Source organism: Centropristis striata, chromosome 22, assembly GCF_030273125.1.
Source record: "Centropristis striata isolate RG_2023a ecotype Rhode Island chromosome 22, C.striata_1.0, whole genome shotgun sequence".
Lineage (NCBI taxonomy): Eukaryota > Metazoa > Chordata > Actinopteri > Perciformes > Serranidae > Centropristis > Centropristis striata.
In genome coordinates, this window is record NC_081538.1 from 25,593,520 (window position 1) to 25,612,990 (window position 19,471).

Genomic DNA, 19,471 nt, shown 5'->3' on the forward strand with positions numbered 1-19,471 from the left:
AAATGCCTATACACTACAGGCCAAAAGTTTGGAAGCAAGATCAAATTTGTACAAAAAAAGATCATAGTTTCATTGCTATACTTTGCAACAAAATAAATGTGATTATTATACAAAGAGTCACTTATTAGAACACATTTTTACTATAATTATCAGGTCTTTGGGTTTTTATTGCTTAGACTTTGTGTATCCTTCTTTCCTTAATGTATAAATCTGAACTCTTGTTTCTTTACTCAGCTGCTTCAATTTTAGCCATTTATGTGGTAGTTTGCCAGTGATATGACACAGTTGAGATTTATTGGGATTTTTGTATCCAAACTCTCAAAAGCTAAAGAGCTAAAGCGAATAATGCAAGCTGATTTGTTTTTTTTACTTTTGCACTGAAGTTGTGACTCTTCCAAATCTTCTCAACCCTAAAACTAAGCCCTTCTTTTCTTTTGTTAAAATTTATTCAGCAATGGTCTGGTAACATCAATGTATACCTAAAGGTAAATTGAGGAAAATAGTTCAATTCAATAAAGGTAAAGTATGATCATATAGTAAACACATCGAAAAATCCCAAAAATCCATACTGGTTTTTAAGAAAGCCATTGTGAACAGAAAACTTAAGTTGCTTCCAAACTTTTGGCCTGTAGTGTATTTATTTTTACTAATATTTTAGGCATAATGATTTTATTTATTTATCCATTTAATCAGCCTTCAAGACTGGAGTCAAAGCACACCATCAGCTCTCATTTCTGTCAAATGCTTGATCATTAAATTGTATAAATGTATGAATATAAAAAGTAATAACTACATTTAAAAATATAAAAAGCAATAACTACACTGCAGATTATTTCTTCTTTTTTTGATCAGTTAAAAAATAGTTAAATACATAAATATAAAAAAAAGATACTCAATAAAAAAAGAAAATTACACAGGAAAGTAAATAGGGGAATTAAGAGGAATACAAAAAAAACAAAAATATAGAAACGAATTAAAATACTTAAGTCTATGTTTTCAGTTAATGGTTATATTTATTTATTTTTAATAATAAATGTATTTATGTTTCTTTTACGTACTCCATATAAATAAAATAAATAAACAGCGAATTCATGCTAAAACATTCTCAATCTTAAATAATCATGGAAATAGAACGCTTTAGCTTCTAGCCAATCAGCAGCGTTGCTGCTCTTTGCGCGGACCAATCAGAGAGCTGTGCGCGCAACCAGAGAGCGACACAGCGGCGGTTGGTTTACCTGCTCAGTCAGTTTAAGGGTAACGTTAACGGGAGGAGCACCGGCACCGGCAGTTTGAATCTACGTGAAGTTGAACATTAACGGATGGGAAGCGACACCGGCTCACCTGCCTCGCACCAGAGTAGGGGTTAACGTCACAAAGTTGACCCTAAGTGCTCCGCCGGTGCCTCGGACGTCATGGCTCGGACCGGCTCCGGTGCCCTCCTCTCCCGCCGGAACATCAAGCTGGACTCGTTCCTGAAGCGGAACACGGACCGGGGGTTGTACGACCGGATCCGAGCCTACGAGCCGTGCGTGGTCATCTCGGAGACCGTTAATAAAGTCTACATGCACGTGGTGCTGAGCGACGAGCGCGTGTACATCACCGAGTACCCGCCGCGCACGCTCACCGAAGCCTTCAGCTTCAGCCGCGTGCGCGACATCGAGCTGGTGAGTTTAACACAGAAACACATTCAACTTTTACAGTTTTTAGTCAAATCTGCTTAACAACCGCAAGAACCCAGACCCTGTAATCCTTAAAGGAAAATTATGGGGGATATACACATTGAACTAATTCATGATGTGTTGTTTTTTTTTAAATACAACCCCTAAATGTCAAAGATCTGTGACATGTACGTTACACTGGGCGTTTATGGTATTTATGTTTCTGATATTCCTTATTTTAAAATAAAAAATAGACACATTTTCTGCTTACAGAAACAGAAATTTGCTTTTTTCTTTTTATCTCCACAAAATATATATCAAAATTGTGACATTAATAGTGCTATTTAACAACAAATTATTTTTCCGATTTGTTTTTAAGTAACAGAATAATAATAATAAATAATAAATAAAAAACAAATAACCATAATTGTGACTTTAATTTGTTCAGGAAATATGTTCAGAACAAGTTAAATGCAATACAGGACACCCCAATGGATTATAATTGTTAAATAGGTTTAAACTTACCCAAGTAACAAAAAATAAGCTTTTTGAAATCAGCTACTTTTTCACATTTCTGTTTCCAGTCACACACACATTTTGGAGAAGTCACTTCTTGTCACATGACCACCACACCAGGATGTTGAGTATGTGTGGCTTTGGGACTTAATGAATTAAAGTGAAGCATAAAGCTGAATATGGGAGATTCTAGAAAATGTAAAGTGTTTGTTACACGGGTGTCACCATGGGTTCTTATGGGTTAAAAACCGTAACGACAACTTAAATAAATGAATTAACCGATGACTGGATTGACAGAAAGATATTCAGCTGTACGACTGTGACTGAGATTCATTCAATGTTTCATTAATCTTGGCTGAAAGATGAAACATTTGATCTAAACAATGTCAAAAACAGTGAAAAGTCTCCAATAAAATGTCCAGAACTCAATTACTTTTTTTAACATAAAGTTGTCAACACAAAATCCACATACAGGTACATCTCAATAAATTAGAATATCATGTAAAAGTCCATTTCCAGTAGTTCAAGTCAAACAGCCCCAACCAAGTATTGAGTCATATAGATGGACATACTTTTCAGAGGCCAACATTTCCATATTAAACATACTTTTTAAAATTGGTCTTTTGTATTAACTTTTTTTTGAGACACTGAATTTTAGGTCTTCATTAAATGTAAGCCATAATCATTATAATTAGAAGAAATTAAATAAATTAGGACATGAAATGTTTCATTCTGTGTGTAACGGATCTGTATAATGTTTTATTTCCACTTTTTGAATTGAATTACTGACATAAATAAACTTTTCTATGATATTCTAATTTATTGAGATGCTCCTGATGCTGACAGGATGTTTACGGAGCTTTTTCAACCATATCTCTTCGCCTTCAGTTACACAGCTGTCAAAGATATTTTTTTGTGCAGTTTGCTTAAAAACGGTAATGACAACTTAAATAAATGAATAAATCAATGACTGGATTGACAGAAAAATATTCAGCTGTACGACTGTGACTGACATTCATTTCATTTTTCATTAAGCACTTACATGATGTTTCCAGAGCTTTTTCAACCACATGTCTTGGCTTTCAGTTACTCAGCTGTCAAAAAGATAGCAGGTGGATCTTCTGTTAAGAATGCTTTTCTTTGTCAGCCTTTGACCGTTTTTGACTCATAAGATGAATCATTATCCACATAATCAGCTATTTTTTTATAATCAGCTGCTGGATAAATGATAATCAGAGACATGTTGTTTTCTTTAAGCAAATATGGCAGACATTCTTTAGTTCTTATCTGCAAAGATGAACTTAAAACAAGACACTGAAATCTACACTTTCAATTATTTTCTGACATTTTATAGACCAAACAACAGCCCTAATAAGATAGTTAATTGGATATTGTAAAAATGTGTTTGCTCTAGGTGATTAAATAAAACAGAAAATTAAATTAAATATACAAATTAAAACCATTTCCTGTCCATGAAGCGTAATTCTGATGTAAGAGAAGTCTGTGTGTTACAGAATAAGTCTCTAGTTAACACCTCATTATGTCACATAGGTGAAAGGTTAAAGGTTTAAATCCTTCCTCACAGAGTTAATCCGACTGCATTAACCTTCACATCATGGCCCGTGTTAAACGACAGCAGGGCTATAAACTCATTGGAAAATCTTATTGCATTACAGTCGCCTAATTCCCACATTGTAATAGGAGGTCAGGACAAAAAAAGGTCAGAAAAAAATTGAAATTATTATTAATTTTTTTTCAAGGTATCTCAATTAATAATTGTAGAAATTACAAAATTAAAGGAACAAGATGAATATAAAAATAAATTTAAAAGACAAAAATATATAAATATCTGAATAAATAAAAGGAAAAATATGAAATAAATACAGTAAATTATAATAAATAAAAATCTTAAAATAAATAAGGAAATATATATATATATATATGAAGAAACTGAAAACTGTAATGAAAGATACAAAGAAATAAATGTAGAAATAATTAAGGAAAAATATAAATAAATGAAAAATACAGAAAACTGAACAAAAATATCGAAATACATAAGGAAATATATGTATATAAAAAGAAACTGAAAACTAATAATAGATAAAAAAAACATACAAAGAAATACACGTAGAATTAACTAAATAAAAGGAAAACATAAAATGAAAAATACAGAAAACTGAACAGAAATATCGAAATATAAAGGGAATACTGATAGATGTAATTATTAAAAAATCTAAATAATGAATAAATGCGGAAATTACTAAATATGTAAAAGAAAAGAAAAGAAAATATGTAATAGATATTATGTAAAAAAATTACAGAAAAAAAACATATATCTAATATATGGGGAAATAGACAAATATATATATAAATAAAAAATATCTAATATTCCAAGTCATTATTCACCTAACTGCTGCAGTATTAAAACTTCAAATCCTATACCTGCCTATTTTCTGTAGGTTGATGCCAAACGTGAGGTGATGAGACGTTTTACATGCAACTTCACGTTTTAAACACAGATCTTTATCTACATTTCATGTCTGCAGGTCAATGACCTCCCAGATTTTCTCAGCGGGAAGGACCGAGAACTCTGCCAGCACATTCGGATCACCTATGTCACTGACAAGCCTGCAGCGAGGGGCCGTGATTGGCTGAGGAGAGACAGGAGGGTGGGACTTTCTCCCGCAGCCCCGCCCTCTCGCAGATCCAGCCACTGCCCAACGATAACGCACACCTCAGACGGTAAAAAGCTGTTATAAAATGTCAGATTACCTAATGAAATGACATAGCTTAGCTCTGATTGAGCTGAACTACATTCAGAAAAACAAACATTTTAAAAGTTGTTTGCTTGTCGTCTTGCAGACAGACCTGACAAAAGCATGAGATCAGACTTTTTGCACATCTGCATCATGATGTAGTTATTTCGGCATCCTTTTGATCCGTTTATTAAAAATAAATCATGGCAAAATCAGTGTATTGGTTCTAGTAGCGGCAGTCAGCATTACTTTGATCGTCTGGAACTTCATTCAGAAAACAAACATTTTAAAACTTGTTTGCTTGTCACCTGTTGCCGTTAAAAACTGGCTTTTAAAATGTCTAATTTCTGCATTTATTTGTTCATTTGTTGTAGTATAAAGTAAATATAAAAGAGATATAGGAGATGTGTGAGCAATGACAGTGTTTAAAACCTCTGGAAGTTGTTTTTTCTTAGCTTTAATCTGTAACAAACAGCAGCAGTGACACTCGTGTGTTCTTTATTTCTCGGTTTATTTCCCCTGATACCTCTAGGTGTAACTTTAACCCTCCTGTGTCTTTTCTCTCCCTGACAGGATATCCTGCACAGAGGTGAGGATTACACGCACACACACTCTGGTTGGACAGATGATATCCATGTTAGGAAGCTGAGACTCTGGTTGCTTTTACTTTTTAACCGTCTGAGAGTCGAACGCTCGACTCCTGCAAACTTTAAAGGTGTTTCAATACAAAATAATTTGAAATCCTGCTTAAATCTAATGACCAAATTCTCACTCGCCTCACTAAATTAGAGCTTTTTTCCATCAATCACTATTTATTTTCACAACTGAAGGAATTATTCGACACTCAAGACTTTCAGCTGTCCAGCAGGGTGAAGCTTTATGTCTAATTTAGCATTTTTCACTCCTGTGTGCCGTAGAGATTCTGTCCGGGAGTCACGGAGACAGACAAACTCTTTAAACTATAAAACCTTTACAGCTGTTTTTGTCTGCCGGGCTACAAGAGAGGAGGAGGGTTAAACTTTAGGAGCTCGCATACCTGCATTTATATATGTGTAAACGTGATGGTGAGAGGGTCGCTGGAAAACATTTCCCTCAAACTTAAATCTCGTCCTCTGGTTTCGGTTGGGGAAGGACTTAATAATGCGTGAAGTGAAAGCTGCCTCAGTCTGCCGGCTCTGTAACGTTCGTCTTCAGAGTCTCAGGTAGCTTCATGACTTATTTAATAAAGAGAGACCGCTTCTCACCTCAGTTTACCTGCTGCTCAATTTACTGAGAAACTTTAGAAAAGTAACACAAGCAACAACCAAAGTTTCATATGTTTGAGATCCAAATGTTACAGAAAATAACTGAAAAGTCCACAGAATGTATTTTAGAGATTATTATCTTTTAATGCCTTAAAAAAACATCCAAAAATGTTCCCAGAGCCCAACCAAATTTTTATTTTATATAACGGTTAGGTACCGTTTTTTTATTTTTTTATTTCTTATTTATTTGATTATTAATATTAAACATTATTTTTTATTATTTTATTACATTTAAAATTATTTTTAACTTACTATCGTTGTTTAATCTACCTTTGAATATGTTAGTACTTATTTTACTAGATTATTTAATGTTTATGCAATTATTACATTATCATTTTTTATTGGTATTTCAATGAATTACATTTTTAACTTTTTAACTTACTATTGTTATTAATTTATTACTTTTTTTCCTCCCTCATTTAAAAATACTGGTACTGAATTTATGTATGATGTGTACATTGTAGTTTGTTCTTTGTTTTTATTTATATTGTTTATAAATTTAAAAAAAATATGAATTAATTATTTTTTTTAAATGTATGTATTTTATTTATGTTGTTTATAAATAAAAATAAACAATATAAATAAAATATATACATAAAAAAATAAAAAACATTTCATGAGTTTGCATCACAGAGTACAATCTAGGTACGGTCGAAATAATTAATGAATTAAAAGTAATCAAAAACAAATGTGACAAATACAAAATATATTTGTTAAGACACTGAACCAGCAAATTAATGGATTTTTTTTTACTTTTTTCCCCCCTAATTGTTCAGTCAACTGATGTGAAAAATTAAGAAAAAGCTGTGTCGTGTGTTTGTGCATCAGTCAGGAAACAGTTTGTGGACGAGAGGAAGTACGCTCACATTTACTTTAACTGAACGCAGACTTGTTGCCTGGTTACAACAAACGCCACACTGCTTTAAAGCTGATGTGTGTGATGTAAACGTTGTCTCACACTCATCTGTCTTGCTGCTCGAGTGTAGCTCGCCCCTGGGAGGTCATTAAACCCTCACACTCACACCCTCAAAGAGGAAATGCTCAATCTTTGGGGACATAAAAGCGGTTTGGATCATTATATTCCTAATTACTGAGCAACCTGCTGCTTCTCTGTCAGTAACTCTGGAAGTCTTACAGCTACAGTTGGTTATTTGGTTGTGAAACCTTTTTCTGTGCATGCTCAGTTTAGGACAGGAGAATCTGCACAAGGTTTCTGATGAATGCTCACTCAAACTTAGATGTTGGTGATGGCAGTGAAATGCTGGTTTTTGCATCAGAAGCTTCAGTTATTCTACACTGCCCCTACTGGTCATGTGCTTATTGCATTCTGCAGACACGTAGTGTTAACCTACCACCAATAGCACCATGTGCATGCAAAGGCTTGGTTAAAAACAAGTATATCTACAGCTAAAATGGTAACTTTATTAAGGTTTAGATGTTTCTGTTGCTAGTATTTTGCATGCTGCCTTAAAGGGACACCAAAGTGGAACAAAGCCATTTATGTCCTCAGTAAAACTTATATCTGTATAAATAAAAGGAAAAATATAAAAAATAAATAAATACAATAAATATACAATAAAGAAACTTAAAACGTTAATAAATAAAAAATACAAAGAACTCAGTGTAGAAATAAACTAATAAACTCAAACTCTAATTACCCGGGGGCCGCTGGAGGCAGTATCGAAATGACCAAAAAAAGACACAAAATTACTAAAAAAAGACACAAAATGACAGAAAAAAACCTGACTTACTTTAAAATAAGACACAAAATTACCAAAAGACAAAAAAGACACAAAATGATAAAAAAAAATACACAGAATTACCAAAAAAGACACAAAATTATTTTAAAAAGACACAAAATTACCCAAAAAGACACAAAATTATTTTAAAAAGACACAAAATTACCCAAAAAGACACAAAATGACAGAAAAAAACTAAATTACTTAAATAAGAAACAAAATGACCAAAAGACACAGAATTACCAAAAAAGACACAAAATTATTTTAAAAAAGACACAAAATTATTTTTAAAAGTAATTAAAGGGACCTTCCACACACAACATGGTAAAGTACCATTCATATAAACTCACATTAAACTTTCATATCAAGGTGGGGGCCACAAAATATCGTCACGAGGGCCGCAATTGGCCCGCGGGCCGCGAGTTTGAGACCCATGTTCTACTGTAACAGGTGAATCTTGTTCCCTGTTCATCAGGAGTCCCAGGGACAGCCTAACAGAGGACGTCCCCTTGTTGCCGCCCACCCGTTCTGCCTCCTGTCCGAACCCGGAGTCTCTGGGCCTCCTGAGGGTCCCACGGCCCCCCACCCAGCCTCGCTCCACAGCCTCCTCCCCCACCGGCTCCCCCACCTCCCCTCTGTCCCCCATCGCTCAAAGACTCAACCTCCCGGACTCTGGCCAGGTACACACCCACAGTTAACGCCTCTTGTTGTCTACATTTGGGACGCAAAATAGCTCAGACTGCTCATTGTGTGTCACAGGTGCAGAGGAGGATCGGATCAGTTCTGTCCCGCCTGTTGAGACGAGACTGTGAGGCCAGCGGCGAGGAGAGGGAGGCGGAGCTGCATCTGTACGCCGTATCACACACCTCCAGACTTTACCTCCACCTCCAGAGCTCATGGAACAGCTTCATTATTGTGAGTGATGACGGAGACACATTATTTATTATTTAAATAACACATCTTAAATCTTCATTTTAAATCTCAATATAATACATGTCTAGTATTTTTCTAATATCCTCTTTTTTTTAATATCAGCTTTCAAGCTTTTCTAGCACCTAACAGCTGAAGTAAATTACATAGTTATATATTATATACCCATGGCACTTACACATGTGTTGTCTATGGGCTGATGTGTGCCACCAGAAACTGAATTTGAATTATTTATATTTGAATTTGAATTGCTTAATTTGAATAATTGCATTAGAAAACTTCATTTCAATCACATAATTTGAATTTGTATTGTTCAATTTGAATCATTGCATTGAAAAACTGATTCTGAATTGTAATTTGAAACTGAATTTATTAGTTTGGAACTGAACATTCAGTTCTCACAATCGAGCACAGATACACAGAGCGCCTCTTCGGCCAATCAGCACCTCCGTTTTCTGCGCTCGATTGCTCTGCCTCAACTACCCGGATGTACTCATCTAAAACATGCCATTTACAACCGTTGAAAATGGACCATGAAAGTCCTTGAAAAGTCCTGGAAATAAATGCAAAATAGCACATATTTGATGAGTTAACACCTCATTTGGGTATCTCTAAACATGACATTTAAAAAAACTTGTGATGCCAAAAAAGTTAATAACAAACTGGTTTAAAGTTTCATGGTGACATCTGAAAGTTAAAAAAAATCACCCCTTTGCCTCCCCTTAAAACGTGTCCGGAGCATTGTAATCTTCACTAGAGATATTCAAATTAGGATGTTAAAGGTTTTTTGTGTGTGTTTTGTGCTTGTGTGTGTTCAGAGGTCCACTCTGTTGTTAGACCCGCTCTACAGAAGGAGGTGCAGTTGCTCCTCTGAGTCCTCTCCTGGACAGAGACTCCCTGCCATCAGGTAACAGAACTCTGCTGTAACACAGTACAGAGCTGTAGCAGAGGCACAATCTGTATTAATGACCTGCTGCTTCTGTCTGTGTGTGTCTATGTGTGTGTGTGTGTGTGTGCAGCTGGGAGCGGACGGCTCACCTGTTTGGTCAGCTGAGCTCTGAGCTCCTGCAGGAGGGGATCAGCGTGGAGAGTCTGTACCTGCTGCTGCAGGAGCTGAGGACCGCCGCTCACCGCAACATCACGCTGCGCCGACTCTTCTGGAGGGTGAGACGTTCAAAAAAACACGTTCACACACGAAATAAAATCAAAGACATACAGTCATGGAAAAAAATGATCAGACCACCCTTGTTTTCTCCTTGCTTTCTTGTTCATTTTAATGCCTGGTACAACTAAAGATACAGTTGTTTGGACAATTATAATGATAACAACAACAATAGCTGATGAGAGTTTAATCTAAGAGCTGATATCTAGACATTTAACATGGTTTTCTTGATAATAACCAAAATCATTATGAAGAAAACCATGGAAAATGTCTAGACATCAGCTCTTAGATTAAACTCTCATCAGCCACTTTTGTTGTTATCATTAAAATTGTCCAAACAAATGTATCTTTAGTTGTACCAGGCATTAAAATGAACAAGAAAATGAAGAAAACAAGAGTGGTCTGATACATTTTTTCCATGATTTGAGACCAAAATATAATAAGAAATTAAATCAATATTAGGTGTAAATGGTGGCGATGAAGAAGCTTAAAGTTGGGGTAGGCAGGTTTCTGGAAAAGTGAAAAAAAATAAAAATAAATTTAAAAAAATAAAAATCCAGCCCTCCCCCTGCAGCCCTCCCTTCACACAGTAACCTGAACTCTACTAATTCCAGTCACACCATTTATGATCCCAGTTACCTTATTTAGCTGCAATTCTATGAGACCATCCTGTTCTTTGCAAATATGTTGGCATGGGTCAATGATTTTGGCACGTGTTATTGTGTCAAGGGTCACACCCTTTTTTAGACTCTTTTTGATTAGTGGTTTTATTGGAACATCCTGTGAGAATATCATGTAAGAACACTCCGTCTCTGCCGTGACCGTGACCAAAGTCTCTTGTCACAGGACGGATTTTTTTTTTTTTTTTAAAGCCGGACAACAAATGAGCAAAGGGCAGGTGCAGAGGTCTAGTTCTCTCAGACCACTTGATGTACAATATACTGAAAGGCTGTTATGGAAATATGAATGTACAAATTAAAAAAAAAAGCTGTCTACCCCAACTTTAAGTGCATCTTTATGAGTAAATGCTGTATTTCTGTCACATACAGTTGGGATGCTGGAAAAAACAAAGCAGATAAAAGCAGAATGCAATGACCTACATTCAACTGAACACAGTACAAAGATAAGATATCGAAGCTCAAACTGATAAACTTGAGTTTTTTTGGAAATATACGCTCTGAATTTGATGCATTCTTTTTTTATTGTAGTTTTACACAGCATCCCAGAGTTTTAAATGTGGTGCATTAGAGGTGGAAAGTAGCAGTAAAATAAGATTCTGGGCTACTTTAAAAATCCGGATTAGATTTGAGGAAAGTTTTATGTGTTCATGAGGACTTTTGTGTGTTTCAGTCCAGTGAGGTTTGCTCCTTCCTGGTTCAGACTCTGGAGGAATCTCTGCACGGCTGTCAGAGTCTCAGCGGAGCCTACACAGCAGATCAGCTACTGTAAGCTCCAGAGCGTGTGTGTGTGTGTGTGTGTGTGTGTGTGTGTGTGTGTGTGTGTGTGTGTGTGTGTGTGTTCTTGTACTGCCTACATAGTGGGGACCGGAACACGTTTTAATAAACAGAGTGAGGACATTCTTGGGAAGTGAGGACATTTCGGCCGGCCCTCACTTTTTTAAAGGCTTGTTTGAGAGTTCAGACTTTGTTTTAAGGTTAAGGTTACAATTAGGTTTATGTTAGGGTTATTAGTTGTGATGGTTAATGTTGGGTAAAGGGTTAGGGTAAGGGGCTAGGGGATTCACTATGCCAATGAGGGTCCTCACAAAGACACAAGTACAAGGATGTGTGTGTGGGTGTGTCAGAGCGTGGGAAAGTCAGAAAAAGTGGTCATAAGCTGATTTATTTTTACACAACACACTTATAGCTGTTAAAGAAGGAAGAAGGCTTTGGGTCTGTGTGAGTCAATGTATGTGTGTGTGTATTAGCGTGTGTGTGTGTGTTTGTGTTTGTGTGTGTGTGTGTGTGTGTGTGTGTGTGAGAGAGAGAGAGAGAGAGAGATTCTGAAAGTCTGGAAAAAAATCACCTTCAGAGGTTATAAGCTGATTTATGTTTACACAACACACTTATGGGGGTTTAACAAGACAGAAGACTTTGGATCTGTGTGAGTCAATGAATGTGTGTGTGTGTGTGTGTGTGTGTGTGTGTGTGTGTGTGTGTGTGTGTGTGTGTTTGTGAGAGTGTTTGTTCATAAAGTACAACCTGTCTCTTTATCTTCCTGTATGTTACACACAGAGAGTTATAAAATGTTTGGATTTCAGTCGACGTGTAGTTCAGTCAGTGTGGCAGGACTCTTAATGTGTCGTAGTGTTTCCCACCTGCTGCTACTGCATCAATTAATAGTTTTATTCATGCGTAGATGTGTCAAATACATAAATAAATATTAGAATTGCTAAAAAAAAAAAGTGATTTTTAACAATGAAGGCTGACTTTTGTTTGGTGCCTCCTGCTTTAAACATGGTTAATAATAATAATGCATTTCGATATGCTTTGTGGCTGTTAGACTTTTTATGCAACAATGACCATCTAAAATCCCAAATATAAAGATTTCAATTATTGGAGTTTTGTCACAAGAGAGCCTACTTGCAGGAAAACAAACATTGTTGATTGTACATTTTGATTGATAAACAAAAGGGATATGTATTTGTAAGTGCATGTCCCACATTTGCTGTAATAACAATGATTTATAGTCACTTTTGTATTTTGGCAAAATTTGTATATCTAGTTTGTGGCAAAGGGAAATGCCTCCATTTTAATATTTTTCTACATATTGAGTTTTAAGAAGTTAACACGTTGTAATTCTGGGTTTTCTTACACATGCAACAGTGGTGTCGGTGTGCCAATGAGCAATTAAATCCAAACATGTTGGGTTAAAATGTCCACCGAGGGACAAATAATGTCAATTTAAAAAATGAGCAGCGGTGATGAGTGTGTGCATGATGTTTAATAAAGTAAACAAAAGAGCAGGGTCAAACACTTTATTTAAACTGGTAAGGCACTGAGGTTTCTCTCATTTACAGTGACGAGTACATTTATTTTTTTATTATTTGTACATTTACAAACAGTACGGATTCAAAATACAGGTAGCAGCCAAGATAAATGAATAAGTAAAAGTGCTGTTTAAAATGAACAAAGCCAAATACAGTTGCAGAAAGTTTCAGGAAAGTCCCAAATCAAGCTACAGAATTCAAAAATTAAATAAAAAATGTTTTGTATGCTGGCGTACACAGTCTGGCCTTAGTTTTCTGTTAGAAAATCCTCTTTTAATTGGTTCACACATGAACAAGATACAGGACTTATTGTGATGAGGTTTCACAAAAATAAAACTCTGTGTGCAGGATCAAGCATCACAACATGGCGACCGGTCCGGATCCATAACATGCACGTTATACAGCAAAATAATAAACAACCGATGCAAATAACTTGTACTCGTGCACAACGAACACTATGTGATGACAGGCGGGAAGTTTGCACAGCCTTAAAGATAAATAGGTACCAATGTTTCTTTCGCCTGTTTGCCAGAGAGGGCCAGCCCACTTTATGATATAGTCCAGAACTGATCCTCCACAGCCCTCTGCCTGCATTTTAATGGGAAGCTGGTTTTGTTCCTGTATAAGAATATAATATATTCCTCATATGGATTCTCGGTGCCTTGCCATGCCTCTACACTGTCAATCAATATGTGCTGTGTGTGAGTCTGAGTGTGTGTTTGTGTGCGTGCGTGTGTGTGTGTGTGTGTGTGTGTGTGTGTGTGTGTGTGCATGTGCATGTTTGTTTATGTGTACATACAGATGTGTATGTGGGGATGGGAGGGCTGGGTTTTGTCATTTTTATTGTCTGTTTTAATTCTTATTTTTTGTAAAGCACTTTGTGTTGCATTTATATGTATGAAAAGCGCTATATAAATAAAGTTTGATTGGTTGATTGATATATTAAGAAATTTAAACCCATGTGTAAAAATCAGCTGAGCTAAAGAGTATTTGTAGGTCAGTATTGTATTATATTATACATGTGTGAGTTTAACATTAGCTCATTGCTTCTGTTCAGACTGAGCACTCTGACCGCGCAGACGCTCGCCGTCATGTTCAGAGAGACGGAGGTGGAACCGGCCAGACTCAGCCTGCTATGTGCCAAAAAGTAAACAACCCTCTGTCTATTTTAATACTTTAACACATTAAAAACAATCTAAACAGATAACTAACTTCTTCTTTCTTCTCCCCCTGCAGAGGTGCCCTGGCCTCCAGACTGCTGCTTGCCTTGATTTGTGATCCAGAGCTGCAAACACAGAACCAAAAATCTCTGGTCGACTGTGAAGTGAGCCGCTCTCTACTCACATTTATATCATGATTTATCGTTTATTTCATCTGTTTTGTAATGTGACAGCTCTCCTCCTCTGACAGCTTCAGGCCTTACTAGCTGAGTATCTGGACGCCGCCTGCTCTCTGCTCTTTGAGCTGCTGCTTTTAGGCCACGAGGTGAGTTATAACTGCAGGTTTACACACATAAATAAGGCTGATAAGCGTGTCCTTTACTTTTATTGGTCGATCATTAACACTGCTATTATAATAGTCTTATCTTTACAATCCTTAACTTATTTATTTAGCGTTGTGGCTGGTGCCAAGGGAGAAACCCTCTGTTTCTCTATAAAGATCCAATCTTAATGTGTTTGCCTGTGCAAATCCTGCATGTGTAAAATATAAAAATGTGCAAATCAAAATTATGATGATAGTAGTGTTAGCAGTTTTTCTTTCTTTAACATTGTCACATCCATTTTGCTATAAACTCTGGTCATATGGGATGAAGTCTGTGTGTGCAAGTGTGTTGAAGTCCATTTGCACTTAACTCTTTAATGCAACTAGGGATGGGAATAATAGATAGATGATCGATAAATGGTCGTAAAGTATTGGTTGATCACATGGAATTTTTAATCGATCTGCGTATTTTTTATTTTATCTCTGACTGCGTATCAATATCACTGAACTGAAACACGCCGATCGTTTAGTTCTGTGGCTGTACGTCAATATGCCAATGAGCTGAGAATCAATTTGGATAAATCTCCAGTTTGCAAACTGAAAATTGCAATAACAATTATAAAACACACAGAAATACAAGAGTATTAATTGGAGCAAAACTAGCTAACATGAATTAATGAGTTTAATTTTATCCAAAACCTATTTAAACACAAATCACATTTAAATATGTAAGATTACTTTGAAAACTAACCTCATCGGGGGCTAAAACATAAAACATTGAACTCCTTGATGTTATCTTTAGAGTGTAATCTTAATGAGTTAGTTTTATGATTGACAGGATCAAGTCTCTTTTCGTCCATTCAAAATAAAAGCGTTCGTTATCAAAACAGACTTTTCCATGGTACTGCATGGTACAAAGTACTGTATATATCTTTTATTTTGCCCATGTATGCATGTTTTTATACATACTGGAGTATAAAAACATAGCGATTAATCGATTAATTGATCGTTAACGTTGGCAGGTTTCTTCCAAAGGCCCATCCCTAATTGCAACCGCTCTGATTTTTTAGGCCAGCAGATGTTTCTCTGCTGACAACTTCCTGTCCGTTGGCTGGATCCTCCGAGTCCTGCAGCCTCATCCTCACCTGGTAAACTTTCTCACTGTCCCTCTGTTTAGAAGAGATGTCCCCTGGATTAGTTATTGTACAAAATATTTTTTAAAGGATTGGCATTTGTTAAATGATCAAATAACAACAAATATTACTTCTTTCTTGGTGTACTCAACTGTTTTTTGTCAAGTTCAGCCTGCTGCTCTTGTCCTTTATGACAGTCGGGCTAATAAATCTGTTATCCAGTCCTTTTTTATGTTATTATTTGCAAAAATCAGTGTTCAAAAAAAGTCAGGCTGCAGCCTCACATTTTTAACTGGCACTAACTGACACTTTGACCGATTAAAATGACAAATGTGGTCCGTGGCAGGTTGTAGCATATTCCCAAAATATTAAAAGTAAGATTTGAGTAATAACAGGCCTACTGATATAATGATTTATAGTCACTTTTGTATTTTTAAATGTGTAAATCTAGTATATAGCAAATAGAAATGCTTCTATTTTTCTACATATTGAGTTTTTAGATTTTATTTATTTTTATAAAAATGCAACAGTGGCATCAGTTGTGCCAGGTAATTTGATATTATTATTAATAATAATAATAATAATAATAATTAAATAAGTAGACAAACATTTACAAAAGGAAGCATCTGAAGCATAACAGATGGTTGTATGTTATTTTATAACATTTTTAAACTGTCGCTTACACTGGTTAAAATGATGATGTGAGACTAACAATAACCACCCTGTCACTTTAAGGCCTTATTCACACATACGCAGGTATTTAAAAAAAAATGTTTTAAGAGTTTAGATAACTGAAACCATAGCTTTTAAAAAAGCTTTTAAAAAAACTTTTTAAAAACGTATTTAGATTTTCCAAAACTATGTTTACACGGGACAGAAGAACAGTTTTCATCTTGTTACATTAGTGTGTCCACTGAAGGAATGTTAAAAAAGAAAAAGAGCTTTAAATGCAACTTTCTATGCAGCTCAGTTCAATCCAGTTGGAAGGATTGCAATGAAAGGGAAGAAAAGGGAGAAGCTTTAAAATGAACTTATCTCAAAAGAAAGCAAGTCTGCAGTAGCATCCAAACAGCTGTTGTCCGCTGTTTGTTTTCTGAGCAAAGATGTCCAGAATCTGAACTCCTTTAGTTCCTCCTCTTTCTGTTCTCCTCCATGCTGCTCTTGTTAGTTGTAACTCCTCCCCCTCACCTCACAGGTGTGTTTCATTTGTCTCCTTCCTTTCCTGTCACGATTAAAAAAGGGCCATTCTGCACTTTTTATTTATTTCTCCCCCTCCTGCTACAATCAGCTGTCACATAGACTAGTCTCACAATATCAACAAAAGTGAAAAATATAATGCAGAGAGGGTTTGTTGAGCCTTGAAAAATGCAGATTTTGATACATTTGGTAGGAAATATCAATATATAACACCAGCATTGATGTGTTTCATGACTGTATATAGTTAAATTATTCAGTTTGCAGCTCAAAAAACACATTTAAATATGCAGTATCTTTAATAGTTTTGAACTGGGGCTGATAACTGACCCAAAGACTTGATCGGGACATTGTGAAGCTGCATTTTGGTCGTTTGTTGTTCAGTGAAAATGCGGTTCTTTAAAACTGGCCTCTTCTCTCCTCGTCTCTCTGCAGCTGTCCTTCATTGACTACCAGGCCCAGCAGCTGGTTCTGGGTCTGTCAGACCCCCAGGAGACCTTTCTGAGTCCAGGTCAGTCCGTGCTGCTGTTCCAGCGCTGTCGCCTGCTGCTCGCCTGCCTGCAGCACAACAACCAGCTGGCACAGCACCTCCGCTCACACTTCAGGGAGGAGTTCAGGTTGGTGCTGCAGCCGTTTTCTGATTAAAGTTCATGATGAAAGGCGTGTTTCCATTAGGGGGAAGAGTGGTCGCTGGGAAAGCTTCAGGCCACGCCCTCTCAAATGTCCGCTCACTCTGCGTGTCTCCATTACAAAAAAAAGCCCCAGAGGGATTTACGAGACTCCGGAGGTGACGTATGGTTATTGATCGTCACATAATCACTTAGCGACAGTTTCGACAGCATGCACAACAACTGCGGCCGCCGTTGCTAACTGTGCACAGCGTCCGACGCTGATCGTAAATAAACCGGCATGGTAATTGTACACAAAGTGTCCACCGCTGATTGTAAACAAACAGGCATGGTAATTGTACACAAAGTGTCTCGTCTCCTCCCTGCAGGTACTTTGTGAAGCCGTCCCGAGCCGAGGAGAAGCTGCCGCCTCACTACTCCATCAGCCAGCCGACCCTGCAGCTGGTGGAGCAGATCCTGGATCTGACTCTGCACAGATGATCGCATTAAACACACGTGCTCTTACACCTGGAAGCAGGACTGTGACAGTGTGTGCCTTCACAGGAGCTGTGAAACTCCTGATCGGACGAACTGAGCAGTAAATCTGCAGCTGCAAACAAACGACCCCAGCAGAAATAACAGCACTACTGACTTTCATCCATGTGTGATTGTTTTGTTGTGAAATGTTAATTGTCTTGAGCGTTGGCATGCGTCCATGGCCGTGTCAATGAGATGTGTTGAGTGCTTTGGGACGGTGCCGTCCTACTCGTTAGGAAGAGCAGGAACGAGTCTCCAAACGTCTCCAATGACACCAGAAAAAGTCGCTAGATTTTCGCTAGTAGCTTTTTTGAAAAAGTGTCTAGAGGGGTCTGAATAGTCGCTAAATATAGCAACAAAGTCGCTAAGTTGGCAGCACTTCTTACGTCGCGTTGGTCTGTTGTCACATCTGAACTCTGTTGGTTAGCTGAATGGGAACAGAAGCCGAGGAAAACTTACTAGTGGGAGGAGCCAAAACACTCAGCTGCTTTCCAAAAAGTACTCAGTGGAAACACGGCTATAATAAGGCAGCAGAAACTATTGCACCATTAACCGCCGAAAACCTGGTCTGAAGTCAATGGCGCGGCACTTCACTGCTATTTAAAAGCAATGTTGGGGATTGAACTAGTAGTTTACCTACATTTTGCAGTAGTTCCTACACATTTTGTACCGTTATTCGAAGGTCACATGGTCAGGTAGGATGTGTGTGTTTGGATGTGAGTTACCAAAACAAAGTAAAACTGTGGTTTTAAGAGTCTAAAAGTGTGTCAGCTTCAAGCTGAAGGGGGTGAAATCTCTGTGTGGGATTTGAACCCACGCCTCCATTTGGAGACCAGACGTCTCTTTTGTGAGAGAGGAGTTAACCCTTGACTGTCGTCAGTCAGTCTAAAAGCAGCATTTTAATAACTTCAGCATGTTTCTTTCACAATTGTCTACACAAGGTTATACACTAAATCATCACATTTAACCAAAATATACATTTTTCTTTCACTTTTCTTTTGGACAGACTGAAATATTTGGATTCAGTGGAGCTTTCAACGATGCAATTCTCTCTTTGACAACTGTTTTGTTTCTGTACAGCACAAAATTTGAGGGTTTTGGTCCCATTTTAACCTCTGGATGAATTCTGAAGATTGTGGTGATCCTCTGTCTTTTTCCTCTTTATCCATAGTTTTCATCTTTTCCAACTCACGGTAGATGATAGCTGAGTTAAACTTTTTGTCAGGGGTGGGCTTTGAACCCACGCCTCCATTTGGAGACCAGAAGCCCCTTTGGTGAGGAAGGAGTTATTTTTTTCTTAACTCTTTTAAATGTGGTCAGATCATACAAAAGCCAGCTTTGTTTACAGAAATGCTGTCAGATTAAAACCTTTAATTTTCACACAATGGGTTTGTGAAAAAAGGAAAATCTTTATATTTTTATATTTGAAAATCTTTTTTTCTAGTTCTAAATGGGATTTGGGG

General features: G+C 36.9%; 1 protein-coding gene across 2 annotated transcripts; it reads left to right on the forward strand.

The window, feature by feature from the left end:
• Positions 1-1,206: 1,206 nt before the first annotated feature.
• c22h12orf56 (chromosome 22 C12orf56 homolog) lies at positions 1,207-18,128 on the forward strand. 2 transcript variants are annotated; one of them, XM_059325502.1, is made up of 14 exons: positions 1,207-1,664; positions 4,721-4,916; positions 5,504-5,519; positions 8,449-8,653; positions 8,733-8,888; positions 9,722-9,810; positions 9,923-10,067; positions 11,416-11,510; positions 14,112-14,201; positions 14,291-14,378; positions 14,465-14,539; positions 15,607-15,684; positions 17,299-17,480; positions 17,861-18,128. In XM_059325502.1, exons 1-14 carry the CDS (start codon positions 1,413-1,415, stop codon positions 17,970-17,972), a joined length of 1,779 nt encoding a protein of 592 aa, XP_059181485.1. In that variant the 5' UTR covers positions 1,207-1,412; the 3' UTR covers positions 17,973-18,128. The 2 variants fall into 2 exon arrangements, with proteins under 2 accessions (XP_059181485.1, XP_059181486.1); XM_059325503.1 differs by lacking the exon at positions 17,861-18,128 and adding an exon at positions 17,623-17,791.
• The last annotated feature ends 1,343 nt before the right edge of the window (positions 18,129-19,471 follow it).

What these genes read in the sequence shown, in the direction of transcription:
- c22h12orf56 (XM_059325502.1), top strand. Translation starts at nt 1,413, where the DNA reads ATGGCTCGGACCGGCTCCGGTGCCCTCCTCTCCCGCCGGAACATCAAG. An exon ending in ACCTCCCGGACTCTGGCCAG is followed by an intron (nt 8,654 to 8,732) that starts GTACACACCCAC and finishes TGTGTGTCACAG; the next exon opens with GTGCAGAGGAGGATCGGATC. An exon ending in CACTTCAGGGAGGAGTTCAG is followed by an intron (nt 17,481 to 17,860) that starts GTTGGTGCTGCA and finishes TCCTCCCTGCAG; the next exon opens with GTACTTTGTGAAGCCGTCCC.